This window comes from Cladophialophora yegresii (genome assembly GCF_000585515.1).
Source record: "Cladophialophora yegresii CBS 114405 chromosome Unknown aczIN-supercont1.5, whole genome shotgun sequence".
Taxonomy (NCBI): Eukaryota; Fungi; Ascomycota; class Eurotiomycetes; order Chaetothyriales; family Herpotrichiellaceae; genus Cladophialophora; species Cladophialophora yegresii.
In genome coordinates this window covers 1,181,381-1,198,430 of record NW_006913049.1, presented here as the reverse complement: position 1 = coordinate 1,198,430, position 17,050 = coordinate 1,181,381, and the positions used below count along the sequence as shown (strand labels likewise).

The 17,050-nt window shown below is 53.7% G+C and overlaps 7 protein-coding genes across 7 annotated transcripts; 5 read left to right on the top strand and 2 right to left on the bottom strand.

The window, feature by feature from the left end:
* Nucleotides 1-114: 114 nt before the first annotated feature.
* On the top strand, nt 115-1,039 carry A1O7_07154 (uncharacterized protein; the record flags this gene model as incomplete). Its single annotated transcript, XM_007761154.1, has 2 exons — nt 115-174; nt 224-1,039. The coding sequence occupies 2 exons, from the start codon at nt 115-117 to the stop codon at nt 1,037-1,039; spliced, it is 876 nt and encodes a 291-aa protein (XP_007759344.1).
* A 1,384-nt stretch (nt 1,040-2,423) lies between these two features.
* A1O7_07153 (myosin-1) lies at nt 2,424-6,342 on the top strand (the record flags this gene model as incomplete). Its single annotated transcript, XM_007761153.1, has 3 exons — nt 2,424-2,426; nt 2,481-5,853; nt 5,906-6,342. 3 exons carry the CDS (start codon nt 2,424-2,426, stop codon nt 6,340-6,342), a joined length of 3,813 nt encoding a protein of 1,270 aa, XP_007759343.1.
* A 736-nt stretch (nt 6,343-7,078) lies between these two features.
* A1O7_07152 (uncharacterized protein) lies at nt 7,079-8,514 on the top strand (the record flags this gene model as incomplete). The annotated part of the gene is made up of 3 exons (XM_007761152.1): nt 7,079-7,484; nt 7,575-7,708; nt 7,954-8,514. 3 exons carry the CDS (start codon nt 7,079-7,081, stop codon nt 8,512-8,514), a joined length of 1,101 nt encoding a protein of 366 aa, XP_007759342.1.
* A 602-nt stretch (nt 8,515-9,116) lies between these two features.
* On the bottom strand, nt 9,117-11,054 carry A1O7_07151 (uncharacterized protein; the record flags this gene model as incomplete). The annotated part of the gene is made up of 3 exons (XM_007761151.1): nt 9,117-10,482; nt 10,551-10,959; nt 11,039-11,054. The coding sequence occupies 3 exons, from the start codon at nt 11,052-11,054 to the stop codon at nt 9,117-9,119; spliced, it is 1,791 nt and encodes a 596-aa protein (XP_007759341.1).
* Nucleotides 11,055-12,140: 1,086 nt separating this feature from the next.
* A1O7_07150 (uncharacterized protein) lies at nt 12,141-12,641 on the top strand (the record flags this gene model as incomplete). The annotated part of the gene is made up of 1 exon (XM_007761150.1): nt 12,141-12,641. One exon carries the CDS (start codon nt 12,141-12,143, stop codon nt 12,567-12,569), a length of 429 nt encoding a protein of 142 aa, XP_007759340.1. The 3' UTR covers nt 12,570-12,641.
* Nucleotides 12,642-12,657: 16 nt separating this feature from the next.
* Nucleotides 12,658-13,159, top strand: A1O7_07149 (uncharacterized protein; the record flags this gene model as incomplete). Its single annotated transcript, XM_007761149.1, has 2 exons — nt 12,658-12,859; nt 12,960-13,159. 2 exons carry the CDS (start codon nt 12,658-12,660, stop codon nt 13,157-13,159), a joined length of 402 nt encoding a protein of 133 aa, XP_007759339.1.
* Nucleotides 13,160-13,728: 569 nt separating this feature from the next.
* On the bottom strand, nt 13,729-16,710 carry A1O7_07148 (uncharacterized protein; the record flags this gene model as incomplete). Its single annotated transcript, XM_007761148.1, has 1 exon — nt 13,729-16,710. The coding sequence occupies one exon, from the start codon at nt 16,708-16,710 to the stop codon at nt 13,729-13,731; it is 2,982 nt and encodes a 993-aa protein (XP_007759338.1).
* Nucleotides 16,711-17,050: the final 340 nt, after the last annotated feature.

The following is a 17,050-nucleotide window of genomic DNA, read 5'->3' as shown; positions in this document are numbered from 1 at the left end:
AGCCAGAAGATGATGGGAGAGCATTGTATAATGGCCGCGCCAGCCTAAGGCCAGCTGTGGCTCCGAACGTGTGTTGATGGCGGCTACTCCACCAATTGAGGACTTTGTCTGAACATGTCGCTGGCTCTAAAATTCACGTCTCTTGCCGTCCGTACTTTGTCCAAACCAATAGCTGTGAGTGTCTCTGCAAGGCTACCAGGAAAGGTTCTACTGACACGTAAAGAACTACATCAAAAGACAAGCTCGTGAACATGAGGGCTTCCGCCGGACCTGCATCTCCTTCGCCCAGACCCTGCACAGAGTTGACATGCGATGGCGGATAGGTCTTCTCCAAGATGCAGCTGCCATTGAGAGACAGGTCGCTAAAGATGCGGCTGCTGATGCCGCCAAGAAGCACAAGCATGGCAATGTTCCTACAGTCAAAACCGAAGCCCAGACAAAGGCCGACGAGGAAGCTGCCGCAAAAGCTGCGAAGGAAGGACACGAAGCTCCCAAGCCCCGTCCAAAGCCCAAGATCAGACCTCTTTCCGAAGCCAAAGCAATTGAGACGGGCGCCAATTTTATAAGCGAAGCCTTTCTCTTCGGTGTTGCGGCTAGTTTGATATTGTTTGAGTCATGGCGGCAAGGTCGCAAGACGAATCAACGAAGGAACGACGTGGCCGAGAGGTTGGCTGAGCTAGAAGAATCTGAAAAGGCGGCGCGGTTAGCGTTGGTTGAGCTGGAGAGAGAGGTCCTTCGCCTGAGGGCAAAAGAGAAGAACGGCAGACCCCACGCACCCGCAAGAATACTACCGAAGGAGATATACGAAGAAAGGGTGGAGGAGGAAGAAAAGCCTGTCAGTTGGTGGTCTCGAATCAAATCCCTTGTCTCGCCGGAACAGGAAGATAAGGAAGCGAAGGATTCACTTGCAAAGAACGAGCCTGGGCCCGCAGAGAAGATTCTCAAACAGTCTGATAAGGCACTCGAAGAGAAACGCAAGCAGCAGCAGGCTCTTGATCCACGGGACAAGGAAACCTCTTCGCAAGGTCCCACGCAGTAAGAGTCTCGTCCAGGGAGCGGGGGTGTTTGCAGGGCGTGTGCGAGCTCGGCACAAAAATGAGGTTGATCGGGAGTCGCAACTCATCACTGTACATTTACATTGTCACAAAATATACTCCACATCATAACATTGGAATATGCTTCGAACCAGATTATCCAGGACCTTCGTTCCCGACCAAAATGGCTACGCTGGGGCCTGCTCTTCTTGCTTGAAACTCAGATGACTTCCAAGGTACCAATAAGCATCGCACTGCAAGGATATGCTGACAAGACTTACCAGAAGACACCGTGTGCGTGTGCGACCTATCATTGCCCTTCTCGAAGAACCGTTCTTCACCAATGATCAACATCCTCTTGTTGTGGACTTTCGGCTCCTCGATCTTACACCAGGAGCGTGTCCGAAGATCTCGCGCAAATCGAAAGCAAGACAATGAGTACCTTGGCGTCGTGCTAGTTGATAGCAACTCCGGTCACGGTACTGTCTTGAGCGGATACTTCCGCCTGCGGAGTTGGCAAGTACAGCTCGATCCCCATATCAGTTGCCCATCTTTGACAATATTCAGGTTACTTCTAGCTTTCCCACCAGTGCGGGCTCTTCTCACGCTGTCAACAGAAGGTGTCCTGCCTTCGCTGCACCGCTAGGTGCCTTGCGCCTGTTCCCACCAAGCATATCGTTGATTTCCAGGGAGAAGATTAGGTCGTCAACCACTAAGGGGACAAAAGATGGCAGATACAGTAGCACAAGTGAAGGAAGCCAGAGGAATATCAAGAACCTCTTCTACGAGCCGTCGATGTTGGTCTCATTCAACTTCACCCCCAGACAAGCTCAATCATGTCTGCAGTAAAGTGCTTGCGTCGGACGTGCTTTCACATGATATACACGTTATTGATAGATACCACGAATTATCAAAGACTGACCATAGACTGAAAATCCCACCGCAAAGGGACCGGTGCCTTTCTCGGCATTGCGGGTGCCTGGAGCCAAGCGTGATGACGGATCATCAATTAAGCCCTGCATTGCGTGTTAGTAGCCTCACAGCCACATGGCGCAATTGTGGCAATGGAGACCGTACAGTACTGTGTAATCGTGAGCGGCGGCTGAAGAGCAGGTCTGCCTAACCGCCAGGCTCCGCTGTAGCGCCGTTTGTATGTCATAGTCAACCCTGAGCGGTCGCAACCCAGCAAGCATGTAGAAACATGTTACAGCCCCTTCGTGAAATCTGAAATCTGATCGTGGCCAACACAAGGCCTCTAAGCTCTGATCTTGTAATTCTTCGCTTTTACATACACCGTCGCACTTGCTCCAAGACAAAGTGCATGTTCGTCCTACGATTGCTTCCGACGCTCTCTGATCTCACTCACCTCTACGCGCGCATGTCCTAATCATGGTCAGTGCCCCACTATGAGCGCTCGTGCTACATATACTCACGGTCAACGCACAGGGTCAAACCAAGCGCCGCGAAGGAAAGACATCCCGTGTACCGAAAGCCTCACTCTTCGGCGGCGGGAGGTCAGCCCAGGCCGATTCCGGGCAGACGCAGATCAAAAAGGCCACGTTTGAGATCACAAAGAAGAAAGAAGTGGGCGTTTCAGATCTCACATTGCTTAGCAAGGTCTCCAATGAAGCCATCAACGACAACCTCAAGAAGCGCTTCGAGCATGGCGAGATATACACCTACATCGGCCATGTGCTGGTGTCGGTCAACCCCTTCCGGGACCTGGGGATCTACACCGACCAAGTCCTGCGATCATATCAAGGGCGGAACCGTCTCGAGGTGCCTCCCCACGTCTTTGCGGTCGCCGAGTCAGCCTACTACAACATGAAAGCCTACAAGGACAATCAGTGTGTCATTATCTCTGGCGAGTCGGGCGCAGGCAAGACCGAGGCGGCCAAACGCCTCATGCAATACATTGCAAGCGTATCCGGAGGCACCGACTCTCGGATTCAGCGGACGAAGGACATGGTCCTAGCCACCAACCCTCTCCTCGAATCGTTCGGTAACGCCAAAACCCTGCGCAATAACAATTCCTCGCGTTTCGGAAAGTACCTCGAACTCGAGTTCAACGAGCAAGGCGAGCCCGTGGGGGCCAAGGTCACCAACTACCTACTGGAGAAGACCAGAGTGGTAGGACAGATCACAAACGAGAGGAACTTCCACATCTTCTACCAGTTCACAAAAGCCGCACCAAAAGAGTATAGGGATACGTACGGCATTCAGCAGCCTCAATCATACCTCTACACAAGCAAATCAAAGTGCTTCGACGTGCCGGGGATCGACGATGCGAGCGACTTCCGGGAAACGCTGCAAGCCATGCAGATTATTGGTCTGACACAGGCTGAACAGGACAACATCTTTCGCCTTCTTGCGGCAATTCTATGGATCGGAAATATCACCTTCCGAGAAAACGACCAGGGAGGCGTGGACATTGCAGACCAGTCGGTCGTCGATTTCGTCGCGTACCTGCTAGAAGTCGAGTCTGCACATGTTAACAAAGCATTGACCGTTAGGATTGTGGAAACCGCTCGAGGTGGAGGACGCCGAGGTTCCATCTACGAGTCTCCGCTGAACCCGGTACAGGCTGGCGCTGTCCGAGATGCTCTCGCCAAAGCCATCTACTTCAACTTGTTTGACTGGATCGTAAACCGAACCAACGTCTCGTTACGATCGCAGGGGGTGGTGAAGAACACCATTGGTATTCTCGATATCTACGGCTTTGAAATCTTCGAGAAGAATTCTTTCGAGCAGCTATGCATCAACTACGTCAACGAGAAACTGCAGCAGATCTTCATTCAATTGACCCTGAAGTCTGAACAAGAGGAATATGAGCGAGAGCAAATTCAATGGACCCCTATCAAGTACTTTGACAACAAAGTCGTCTGCTCCTTGATCGAAGACAAGCGACCACCGGGTGTGTTTGCTGCTCTCAACGACGCCTGCGCAACCGCACATGCGGATTCAGGTGCCGCCGACCAAACCTTCGTTGGGCGTCTCAATTTCCTCTCCAACAATCCCAACTTCGAGAACCGACAAGGCCAATTCATCATCAAGCATTACGCAGGTGATGTGAGCTATCAAGTCGCGGGCATGACAGACAAGAACAAGGACCAGCTATTGAAGGATCTGCTGAACCTGGTCGGCGCGAGCTCAAACACTTTCGTCCACGAGCTATTCCCAAATCAGGTCGACCAAGATGACAAGCGACGGCCTCCCACAGCCGGTGACAAGATCAAAGCATCCGCAAACGAGCTGGTCGACACCCTAATGCAAGCGCAACCTTCGTATATTCGAACCATCAAGCCCAACGAGAACAAGTCACCCAAGGAATACAACGAACCGAACGTGCTCCACCAGATCAAGTATCTGGGTCTACAAGAAAACGTTCGCATCCGAAGAGCCGGTTTCGCTTATCGTCAAACATTCGACAAATTTGTCGAAAGATTTGCTCTGCTCTCACCCAAACTATCCTATGCCGGGGAATACACTTACACGGGAGATGTCAGAACCGCTTCGGAAATCATTTTCAAAGACACAAGCATTCCCAAAGAGGAATATCAGATGGGTGTTACCAAAGCCTTCATCAAGACTCCGGAGACGTTGTTTGGCCTCGAGCATATGCGAGATCGATATTGGCACAACATGGCAGTCCGTATTCAGCGTGCTTGGCGGAACTACCTCAGATACCGCGCCGAAGCCGCCACGAGGATCCAAAGGTTCTGGCGCAAGTCAAAGATTGGCGTCAAGGAGATTGAGTTCAGAGATCAAGGGCACCGACTCCTTGCCGGCCGCAAAGAACGACGCAGATACAGCTTGCTTGGCTCAAGGCGCTTCTTCGGTGATTATCTTGGTATGAACATGCCAGGTGGTCAGGGCCGAGTGCTCAGGGATTCGGTCCACCTTAACCCCCAGGAACGGGTTATCTTCTCCGCCCGATGCGAGTTACTGGTCACCAAATTCGGACGATCGTCGCAACGAATGCCGCGGATTCTCGTGTTGACCCCGAAGGCTGTCTACATCATTGTCCAAGCCGTTGTGAACAACCAGCTCCAAATCTCAGCAGAGAGGACAATTCCTATCGGCGCCGTCAAGTACATCTCGTGCTCGAACTTGCGTGACGACTGGTTTGCTCTCGGCGTCGGATCCGCTCAAGAACCAGATCCGCTGATCAACTGCGTCTTCAAGACCGAATTCTTCCTGCAGTTCAAGACGGTCGCGGTTGGTGGAATGAACTTGAAGATTGGACCTCAGATTGACTACAACAAGAAGCCGAACAAACCCGCAGTGGTCAAAGTCCAAAAGGATCCTGCCGTTCCGCGAGACGATGTTTACAAATCAGGTACCATTCACGTCGGACCAGGAGAATCGCCCACTTCAGTCTCAAGACCCACTCCACGCGGCAAAGCAATTGCCAAGCCTATCACAAGTGGCAAGCTGCTCCGGCCTGGTGGACCAGGCGGCCAGCCTTCAAAGACAGCTGCTAGACGTCCTGTGCCCGCTGCCAGACCAGTAGCGGCTCAACCCCGCGCGGTCCCTGTTTCTTCTGCAGCTCAACCACGGGCAGTGCCTACGCCTGCCGCAAGTCATACCACCCCTACACATATAAACGGCGCCACGTCGCATGCACGAAACGAATCGGCATCCTCATTCGGACGAGCTGCGCCTCCTCCGCCTCCACCCCCTCCACCAGCAGCAGCTCCGGCAGCTGTGCCGTCGAAGCCGCAAGCCAAGGTCAAATACGACTTCAACTCGCCCAATGCTAATGAACTATCGATCAAGGCAGGAGAGGTCATCGAGATTCTGCAAAAGGAGAACAATGGTATGTCAATCAAGATTTTGAAGTTGTGTCATACAGACTAAAATTAATGTAGGCTGGTGGCTCTGCAAGAACCCTCGCACCGATGCGCAAGGCTGGACTCCGTCAGCATATGTGGAGGAAATTGAGCAAGCGCGTGCGCCGCCTCCACCACCACCACCAGCAGCTGCGCCCCCTCGGGCGGTACCAACGCCATCGGTTGTGGTCAACGGAGGGCACGCCAAACCCGCAGCTCCACCCGTGGCTGCTCGGGCCAAAGCAACCCCGCCAGCACCACCAGCCAAACGGCCAGTAGCGAGAAAACCGGACGCGTCTCCCGCTAGAGATAGCGCGATGAGTCTAGGCACCAACAGTGGGACGAATTCAGGGCGCGCCACTCCTAGCAGCATTGGGGGCGGCAGTCTTGCAGGTGGCTTAGCGGAAGCGTTGAGGGCGAGGCAGAGTGCCATGGGTGGCAGGGACAAGGACAAGGACGAGGATGACGACTGGTAGATGACAAGCACTGGACGTTCTTAGCGATGGTAGGGAGTACGTATTGATGCTCGATATCTTGAAGGATATGCCCGGTACGGAGTACGTGTCGGGGAAGCGGGAAAGTAGTCCGTACATACTCCGTACGGCTGCAGCACGAACTCATACTCTTTTCACCCCGTCACCCCATTCTTTCACGCTCATAGGCTCGTCGGTTAAACCTCGATTGTATTCACTGCCAGACGGCTAAATTGATCATCACGAACCTGTAAGTTACGACCGTTGGCAGAACATCGGCTGGTCGTTGATGCATTTGTAGACAACATATCAGGCAGAAGACGCGCTCGGAAAGGGTTCCGAACAATCACAGACGAGGGTTTGCCGAAAGCTCGTACGCACTCCCCCCAAAATCTATCTGACCAATTGCGCGTCAAGGGTGAGCCCAAGGCAGCGACTTGATTGTTCTCCATGAATCAGAGAAGAGCATCCTTGTTTGCCGCAGGGTCTCATATCTCCACAGAACAAGGGACAGTAATGGATGATCCCTTGATGTTATCCCCAAGGACCCCAGATTTGAACGGCGCCGCCCACCACCACAGAAGTACATAAGATACAGCTCTCTTATACCTTTGACCTTTCCACTGCCTTGTGGCTTTCATTACCTACGCAGCACTCGCCCCCTTACTTACTGTAGTCACCTAAGCGAACGAGCCACAATCCACAGTCCAAGCTCCTTCCAGACACCCACACACCAACCATGGCTGGACACAAGACTAGCTCGACGCCCTCGCCGGGCTACAAAGTCCTAACCCCCGACCAAGTCACCCACTTCATGCGCCACGGCTACGTCGTGATCGAGCAATGCTTCACCAAACAAGCCTCCGACGAATGGACCAAAGATGTCTGGACGCGCCTAGGCATGGATCCCAGTGACAAGACGACGTGGACGCGCGAACGGACCAACATGCCCGAACACCGCCGGCTACAGGTGCCCGAGTTTGCGCCCAAGGCGTGGGACGCCATCTGTGATCTAGTTGGCGGGGAGGAGCGGGTTACGGAGATGAGCAAGACGTGGAGTGATTCGTTTATCGTGAATCTGGGGACGCCCGAGAATGAGGGCAAGGAGTACGATCCTAAGGAGTTGGATGGCTGGCATGTCGATGGTGAGTAACGTGTGTGTTTGGGCGTACAGTCAGGCATCCAAGGATGCGTCGACGTCTTTCCATGTGTTGGGTACTTACTTACGTCTCCAGGCGATTTCTTCATCCACTTCCTCGACTCGCCGGAGCAGGCGCTCCTGGTGATCCCCCTGTTCACGGACATCCTCCCCAACGGCGGAGGGACGTGGATCTGCAGTGAAGGACCCGCGAGGATAGGCAAGCATTTGGTAAGTCACTAATGAATTATGGAATATCCTGGGCGTGGTTGATCCCTGACACGCTTGCGATCCTGGATCTTATTTTCGACGCTTTCAAGTATGCACGCCGTACCGCCTTCACAGACAGACAGACAGACAGACAGACACAGACATCGTGGACCCGAAACATCTACTGTCTGGGCTAATACCGACGCCCGCACCGTGAACTTGAAAACCTCTAGTTACCGACCAACTACTGACGCTGTCTCTTGCAGTACGACCACCCGGAAGGCGTAACCCCGAAAATGACGCCCGTTACTTCCGACTCCGACACCGAGACAACGGACCCGGGCCTCGCCTTCTTCAACAACACCATCCAATCCTGCTCGCCGGAATCCTTCCACGAAATGACCGGCCACCAAGGCGACGTCATCCTCCTGCACCCGTTGACGCTGCACACCGCCTCCAAGAACGGCCGCCGCCTGCCGCGCGTCATTACGAATCCGCCCGTCTCGCTGGTCGAGCCGTTCAAGTTTGACCGCGAGGACCGGGCCCGAGCCGGCGAGGGCGTGGAGGCGGAGGGGTACTCGCTCGTCGAGCTCAAGACGATCCAGGATCTCGGCGGGCAGGAGGCGCTCAGGGGGTGGAAAGTCACGGGCCAGAGGAGGCGCGTTGTCCCGGAACGGTTGAGGGTCCAGGCGAGGTGGATGGAGGAGGAGGCCAAGCGTCTGAGGGACGCGGGGAGGGAGTATGAGGACAGGACGCAGACGGAGGAGTCCGTGCTCGAGCAGGCGAGGGGGTTGAGGCCGATTCCGGAGATGGCCAGTGCGAGGTAGCCAAATCGAAGGGAGTGAGGCCATTCCGGAGATGGGTGGGGCGAGGCGAGATGAGATGAGATGATCGAGTGGCAGAAAACGAATGGTCTACGCCATTAGGCATAAGGGCTTGTTGGCCTAAGTAAACAGGATGGCTGGGGAATCTAGGTCGTGCTATATAGTCTACACTTCAGTCTACACTTCAGTCTACACTTCAGTCTACACTTGAGCCGTCAGGAAGCAGACAGACAGAGCAGTGCGAGACTTGACGTTTCCGTCACTTGCCGAGATCTACGAGGCACGGAACGCTTTGGATCTCTGAGACTTCATTTCTCATGTTCATTTTGCCGTGTCCAAGACTATGCTCTGGAGCGTTTTTCAACTGGTCTATGCTATCTCCCAAGAGCATGATGGTCGCTTCACCTTCATCATGTGAGCCACATCAACCAACCCGCTCAGGCATTGATGAGATGGTTACTGTGCTCCCCTGAGAGTAGGACGCTTCCCAACTGTAAACAAACAATAGAAGTGTAGAGTTCCTTTCGGTGAAGTCTTCGTGGACGCGTGTGCTGTGTCTTTTCAAGGAAGAGTACATGAGTCGAAACGCCTGATAACACGCCATTTCAAGGTCGCGACTCGCCTTGGACGCTTCCGGTGCCGTTCCAACTTGACGCAGGGAATACCACGCTGGTACCATTGCCATCGTGCAAAAAGCCGCTTTCGGCCGCGACAAACGGGAAATATCCACCTTGGTATCTGTCAATCACGAGCGTACCGTTTGCCAGCACAGTCACACTGCCTGTGTATGCCAGGACGATCAGCAGATTGTTGGCGTCGCGGACTGTGCCGTCAATCAGTTCGCGACAGCGTGGGACACCCCACATATTGATGCAAGGCACTGCTTCGGCGAAAATGCAGCTGCACGAGGCGTCACACCAGTTAGCGTCGTTGTCGGGCACAGTGGTGTTGCGTGCCACCGTCATATTGGCGGTGCAGAAGTAGCCCAGGTCGGCGCTACCGCATAACTCAGGACCATCGTTGCGGTTGCCGCAGCTGAGTTTGTACTTGTCGGAAGACTGGACAGTGTCACTTCTGGCCGGGTGAAAGGGCTTCGGATGGACCGTATTTGTAGTGTCTGCGAGGATGCCCTTGGGGAATGAGTCCGGGCATTTGCACTGAGCAGAGCACTCCGGGTCCGGGATGCCTGTATGATGCAACATAGCCAGCGGGTAGATCGGAATCCGGAGACAAGTATAATGCGCAGCCATGCAGCGGTCGGTCAAGGATTGGCTGAATTTGCCGTCAGCCGCGCACTGCACGTCGAATCTGCTGGCAGTGGCCAGAGACTGCAAGGTGACTTCAGGTTCGGACCGTGCGGCATTCTCATGTGGCAAGAGGGTTGGTGTTGAGAAGTTCAGAGTGTTTGGTGGCGTAGTGGTAGGGACAGCCGACACTTTTGTCACAACTGGGATCGACACCTTCGCTGCTTTGTTCGTAGGGGTTGCAGCAAGGACAGGCGAGTGGGTTACTGTGCTTGATGCCGGGATTGTCGCCGTTTCAGACTTGTCGCCAACGTTCGAATCGTGAGCAAACAGCTTGGTCAGATCGTATGTGCCGTTTGGTTGTACGACGGCGTCGGTTGAACTGCCTAGGACAGTGCCGTTGTCGTCATAGATAGTGTTGTCCACCAAGTCACATTTCACTCTCACATCGTGTGAGATGGGGCATTTCGGCCGAGGGTAGAGGTTGACGCATGTGCAAGTAATCTCGCAGAGCTCGAAATATCTGGCTCTGACAACCTTGCCATTGGCGTTGCATGTGTAGAGCCAGGGAGCCTTACCGCAGGCAGAGGTTGTGGCCCTATTCTCGTAGCAGACAATGGCGTAATCATGGATGAGCGCTTCGCGCTTCTCCGCCGGTGCCGGGATTGCGTGATCAGGGCTGGGTTCTGCTTCGCGCTTCTCAACAATTGTGGTGGAGTCAAGGGTGCTGTCAGAGAGAGCTTTTGCTTGAGAGACATTGCACCGGCAAGAGGCTCGGCAGAAGATGTCCTCCACCCGATGAGCGGTCGAAAGTACACCATTGCTGCTGCAAGAGAAACCCTTCTTAGCACAGTCGTCAGCGTCCTTCTGATTTTATTGCAGTTGATCGCGTAGTTGTTCAGATCCACATCCAGATTGGTGAGCTGGGGTGTGCCGGGAGCCTCAAGCTTGACATCATGAGTAGGGGCGGCGTGTGGTGCATGACTAAAGGTGGCGTGTGGTGGGAAATGGCCGTGAGGACCGTGGTGAGGACCGTTATGACTGGACCGGGTGACAGACAGAGAGTGCACACCGACAGAGGAGAAACCATGGGGTGCGGGTGTCGTCAGCAAGTCATCACGGCGGACAGGACCAGCAGAGAGAAGACCCGAGAACAGAGAGACGATGAGCGCAAGCCAGATCGAGAACGAGCCCATCAGCCAGCCTGCACAAAGCAATCAGAGTCAGCTTCGAACATCTCCAGCTTCCGTCATCGTTCAAAATGAAGTCTCGTTACCACTTACCCTTGAGCTTGACCATGTCGGCGGCAGAGACAGTTGTCGTTGGAAAGCACGAGCAAGGAGGTGAAGAGTATTGAGAGTAGTGGAGGACTTTGCCCAGATGTAGTGAGAGCGAGGACAAAGGTGAGAAAGAGAAGTGGTGGAGGACGAAGAGGCGAGAGGGATCAAGGAAGTTTGTAGGCGCGGAAGAAGGTGGTACTTATAGACGAAGAATATTGGCGACAGCGACGTGCGCTTGGCAGAGGCATGTCACTGACCATGAGATTCACTTACAGGACTGAGTAGGCTGGCTTCACGCCTCATCCAGCGTGACAACTTTGCATTCACCACACAGACTCATCTTCCGCTGACAAGTAAGGTGTGTCCTCCATGTTGACAGTCACATACAGCTCATTCATCTCTCACCGTGCACTGAACCGAAGCACAAAAGAGCGTAAGAGACCTCCAGTCAACGAGGAGTTGCCTGATATTGAACTGGCCTCATACTTCCCCCATATGACTTGTGGAGGAATTCACACAAACATCAGCTTGGTGCTCAGATCAATCTGCAATTCATGAACTTCGCCGCACGGGTCCTGGATAATGCCCTCTGGATGAATTCACCCAAACCTCGGCTTTCGTGTCCAGATGAATCTGCATTCCGTGAAGGTCGTTATATTGTCCGTCAGCCATATCAGCACTGATCGCGTGCTGTTACAGGGCATCCACAACCCGGACTGAGGTCTCAATGGTAAACTTTTCACTTACCAGTCTAATCCATCTCTGTGTGTCGTAAGGCTGCCTCGCGGTGCCAGGACCCGGCACGGTGTGCGCTATACCACATATGATTTGTAGAGCGGCAAAACTAGAGATTATATGGCCGTGCCCACTGCCATATTTGTAGATTCTGAATGCAAGCACGTATACCTAGCTGCAACTTGATGACCACAGCCCCACTGCCGATGCATATGAGCACAGAAGACCTTGGAGTTCATTATCCCTAAGGCATTTTGTCAGCATCACAAGGTACTTATACGGTAAGAAGCTCACCTAGCAGGTAGGTAGGTATCCAGGCCACGAAGTTCTTTCGAACTTCCACACTGTCCTTATTAGTCCCCAAAAGACCTTGAAACTCCCAGAACAATGGGCGACACCACCTTTCCCCGCCCCAGTCAAGAGCTGGCATGCAGATGCCTACCCAGCCATTGACCCTTCTCGCCCTGAACTCTCTCTAAAAGGTAGATCCGTGGTCGTCTCAGGCGGCGGTGGCACGATCGGCTTCGCAACGGTCAGGGCCCTCGGGACAGCTGGAGCCGGCCACCTCGGTATAGCTAGACGCACTCCAAAGACACTGAACGAGACAACTTCGAAACTCAAAGGCCAAGACCCGGGCACGAAACCCGTCGCTGTCACGGGGGATATCTCTTCCTTCTCAAGCTTAGAGTACGCGTTCAAGCAGATTCGTCAACAAGCGGACAACCCAGTCGATATCCTCGTCCACAACGACGGCCACCTCGCTTCACTGGGCCCAATAGCATCCACGGAACCCGAATAGTGGTGGACCTCCTTCGAAGTCAGCAGTCTTGGGCCCCTCGATTCTATTCGCGCATTACTGGCCCTGGCTCTCCCACCGGGACGCCACAATGGTCAACATGTCCACGGCTGTAGCACATGCACCGACTGCTATGGTGTCGGGACTTTCAGCCTATGGCAGCAGCAAGCTTGCCGCCTTGAGGATTTTCGACTTCCTGCAAGACGAGCATCCGGAAATGCGCATTGTTAGTCTTCATCCGGGTATCATCATGAGTGATTTGAACGCGAAGCATGCACCCGGTATCATCCTGAGTGACTTGGACTGGAAGCATGGGGCATAACACCCATAGACACGCTTGAGTGATTGCTCTCAGCTTGTAATTACCTGACCCTGCTGACATGTCTTGCGTAGGGGAACTAGCAGCCTCTTTCGTAGTCCGGCTGAGCGGTCCGCAGGCTAAATCCCCCAAGAGCGAACTCGCATGGCCGGACTGGGATGTCGACGAACTGAAGGCCAAAGCTGCTGGGGTTCAGAATTCTCCACAGTTCACTACGGGTCTGACGGGCTGGCCGAGCATGTCGTGGTGCTGTGCACGCGGGGCATGGCGATGAGCTGGACAGGATCTGGGAGCACTGAAATCGAGCCACGAAGGAGCTGCTATTGCAGTGTTGGGTGGGAGGCAGTGGGAGTTGGGGTGATGGGACGCACGCGGCAGCTCATCCGAAAGCGATGATTGCTTTAATTAGATTGTTGGTGAGCTATGGGGAGAGAGCAAGGAGAAAGTCAGAATGTGTCAGCCGAAGCTACTCTAGGGCGGAAGCGGATTGGCGTAGCGCACCTCTCCATTTCAGGATAAACATTGGTGACCCAAGAAACAAAGTACTCATATTCGACCATACAATATGTATTGTGTCTCGTCCCAAGGCCTTTGTCTTTCACCAAGCGGCCACGCCCTTAGTTCGTTAGCTCTAAGTCTATCTTCGTTATCTCGCAGCCAATTCAGACTACTTCGTAGATCTAAACATTTCCAGGAAGGAAGTGGAATTACAACGCCGACAGGGCGAGAGCCACTGATTCTGTCCCGATGGACCCCAAACCCTCCCTAACACAATTAACTTTTGTTTGTCAGAAGAAATCAAAAAAGGCACCACTTCCTCAACGACGTTAGCCTTGCAATGGATCATCGCAGCTGGCTAGAGGAGCTCTCTCCCAGCGGCCTGAACCCAAAATCTTCAATTCTGCTGCTCGCGGGCGCCAATGCGGGGAATGGCACGTTCTCGCCGCCAGACGCACTGGAATCATTGCGCACCGCCTGAGAGCTGACCTGTCCAGATCTGGCATCGATATTCGGCGGTACAAGTGGCATGGGCGGCGCATGGCCTTCTTCAGCAAGAGACTCGCGGGGTTGATCCATACTGCGGCCGCCTCGGTTGAAACGGTTCAAAAACCGGTTCCGGTGGGTATCAGTGCTGCTGACAGATGCCCGATGCGGTCCGCCCTCCCTTAATGCTGCCCGATGGTTGTTGCCGCCACCGAAACTCTGTGTCGTTGATCTGCGTAGAATACCGGTCATCGTGTTCCCCACGTCACGAGAAGTCGACCTAGCGGCGCCCTCCCGATCTCTTGACTCAGAAACTCGACGTTCGTCTTCAATCCTGTTGGATTCCTGGATGATCTCTCTGAATTGTGAACGGTCGCGATCCTCGTACACATCCGACAACTGCTCGCCGGAGCTGACATCCCTCATCCCTAACGAGAAGTCCACTCTCTTAGCCATGGATGATAGCGACTCACCTCTTGGTCGACCGAGTTGACCCGTACTGGGGCGTCGTCGCAAGATCGAAGGATACTGCATCGGTGGTACCCCAACGGCGGGCGTTTGCTGTATTGGATCGCCTGTGATGATGCCCGGTGGGTGGCCACCATTCGTGTCGTTGACCCCATTACCACCACCAACTAAGGGAGGTGCCCCGGGAGGCAGTTGCATAAAGTAGGGTACGTCTGGTCTCCAACCAGCTTGGTTGCGGCGTGGACCTTCAATGCCGAGCTCCTGCATGGCCACCATCATAGCACAAATGAATTTATTCCTTCTCTGGAGACGAAGCAGTTCGTTTTGCCAGTTCGATTTGTAGAAGAAGACCACATTAAGAGTCAAGGAGTACGCCTCAGTTACCTCACGGAGTTCGGTAAGGATATTACCCTGATACTCACGCTTCTCCGACCGGACAAATTCGAGCAGGGAATTGCGCAGCGCTTCGATCTGGTCCAACGTGGTGCCAAACCTAATGACGATAGGCACAGCTTCGGCAAGACCTCCAGAGCGGCGCATGTTGAGGATGAAAAGGGTATTGAGATAGGAGTTTGGCGCCTGGACAACGTGGCCCTCCATTTTCTTGAATTCGGTATAGAGCAGCGAGATCTCCTTGACAAAGTAGTCGTCGCCTTTTAACGAGGACCCAGTATTACCGTAGATAGAGACTCGGTCTCCAACGTCAAAAGGATGCTTGACAAAGACGAAAACGCACGATTGCAAGAACTCTTGCGCTGTGGCGGAAAACAGCCAAGACAGGGCGAGTACTGCAGAACCAGCAGAGGTAAGGACGCCGGCTGCCGATGTTGAGATCAGGGAGATGAGGACCAGTATAGTGACGACGCAGACGATGAAGAACAAGACATCGTCAAGTTTGCTGACAACAGAGTCGAGGTCCTTAAGTGAGGCGGTAATTGACTTGCGTTCTCTGCCGATTTCAACACAAACGGCTTCAAGTTCTTCCATGGAGATATCGCCGTTCATATCCTTGTCGAACATGCTGAAAGCTGCTTCGGCTTCGTCATCGTTGTCAAATGCGAGCTTGAGGTCGTCCGACGAGACCGTCTCTGCACCTTCCCGTACGAATGTACGATACAAACGCCGGGCAAGCACTTGAGAGCCACTGGTGTAGTGGAGTAATGTCAGGACGACTTGGGAAGGATGACCACTTTTCTCGACCTTCTTGCCGGTGAAATCACCAGCAACGGTGCCGGCGACGTCGCCCACCTTGGCGAAGGCCTTCGTAATCGCTTCTTGAGCTTGGGCTGCGTAGATGGCGGGTGTTTTGGTGCCAGACCCCGGTTCAACATTCTTCTCTTCGAATTCTTCGTCTTCCATTGCGATCTTGGCCTTGGAGTAGATGTACAGCTTCGTCAAGCTCCCAATCTGAAACTTGTTGATCTCAATGCGGTCGGCATAGGTGCGTAGGTGGAAAGATATCGCGATCAGCTGTATTATGATCTTCTCGATGAAGTTGAGGGTGGCCCCGACAAAGATGGCGATGATGACCTTGTTGAGGGTCCTCTCCCAGTCCTTGGTCGCCTTCCTGTTGTTGACATGATGGTTGATCATGGTAGGCAAGAACGAGATCTCTACACCGAGCCACCAGAAGAAGATGGTTGCGGGTAGCTCCAAAGCTTTACCTAAATCGCGCCATTTTTTCGAGTTGTTGGTGAACAGGCTCGAAATCAAGCCTAGGGGATATGGGATCATTCGAGCCACGATCCGGCCAGCCCAGAGAGTCAACCATATGATCTCGAGCCACACACCGAACCATATGAGCTCCACGCCTCCGACACTGGCATGTTCTGCGGCTGGGAGGAACGCACCAACCAAGATCGGTATTAGGAGCAACGCGAAGACCGGGACGATGTATGTAAAATAGCGTACGACAAAGCTCCTGTGGTGAATGTACTTGAAAAACTTGGAGATCTTGGTACTCGGATTCTCGGGCGGCTTGTAGATGGCAGTGCGTTCGTGGATCGGATTCGTAGCTGTATCGAATTCGTCCAACGGCTCCGGCGCCCGTGACCGTGAACGGTGTAGATCTGTCGACTGCCGCCCATCGGATTGGCGAGTTTCTCTCGAGGTGAGCCTTTCAGCCCTCTGTACAGCCAACTCATCCTCAAGACGGTGTGCCTCTTCTCGTGTCTTGGACGGAGATCGTGGCTCCTCAAAACGTCCACCCGTATCTCGACGTAGAGTTTCCACCTTCAGCCGGTCGTGCAGGAGTTTACTATCAACAGACCCGTCATGCCTCTCATTTTCCACCGCGGTACTTTCATCATCTGAGACTCTTTTGCTCGCAGCGTCAAACTCGAACTGAGGGAGCTCTTTCTGTGGAGTCGTCATGATGATGGTGGGTGGTCGTCGGTGACAGTGAGGTCAACCCTGGAGGGCGAGGTAGAGGGAACCAGAGCGTTTCCGACCGTCAGTAATGATAATGTCAAGGGTTGCCGGCCAGCGGCTCAAAAGCGAGTGTGGAGGTGATGAGCGAGCACCTATGAACTGGTCAGAGATGGCGCTGAGATCGGTTATTAGGCAATGACCAACGTGGATGTGACGTGGAGATGGAACGACGATGACCTGAATGAATATTGCCCTTGAGTCCCTATCTGAACGAGAGAATACAATGAAAGGCGTGACGAAAGCCCAACGGAGGCCGGTTCGACGCAGACGTGCTCCTCTCGAT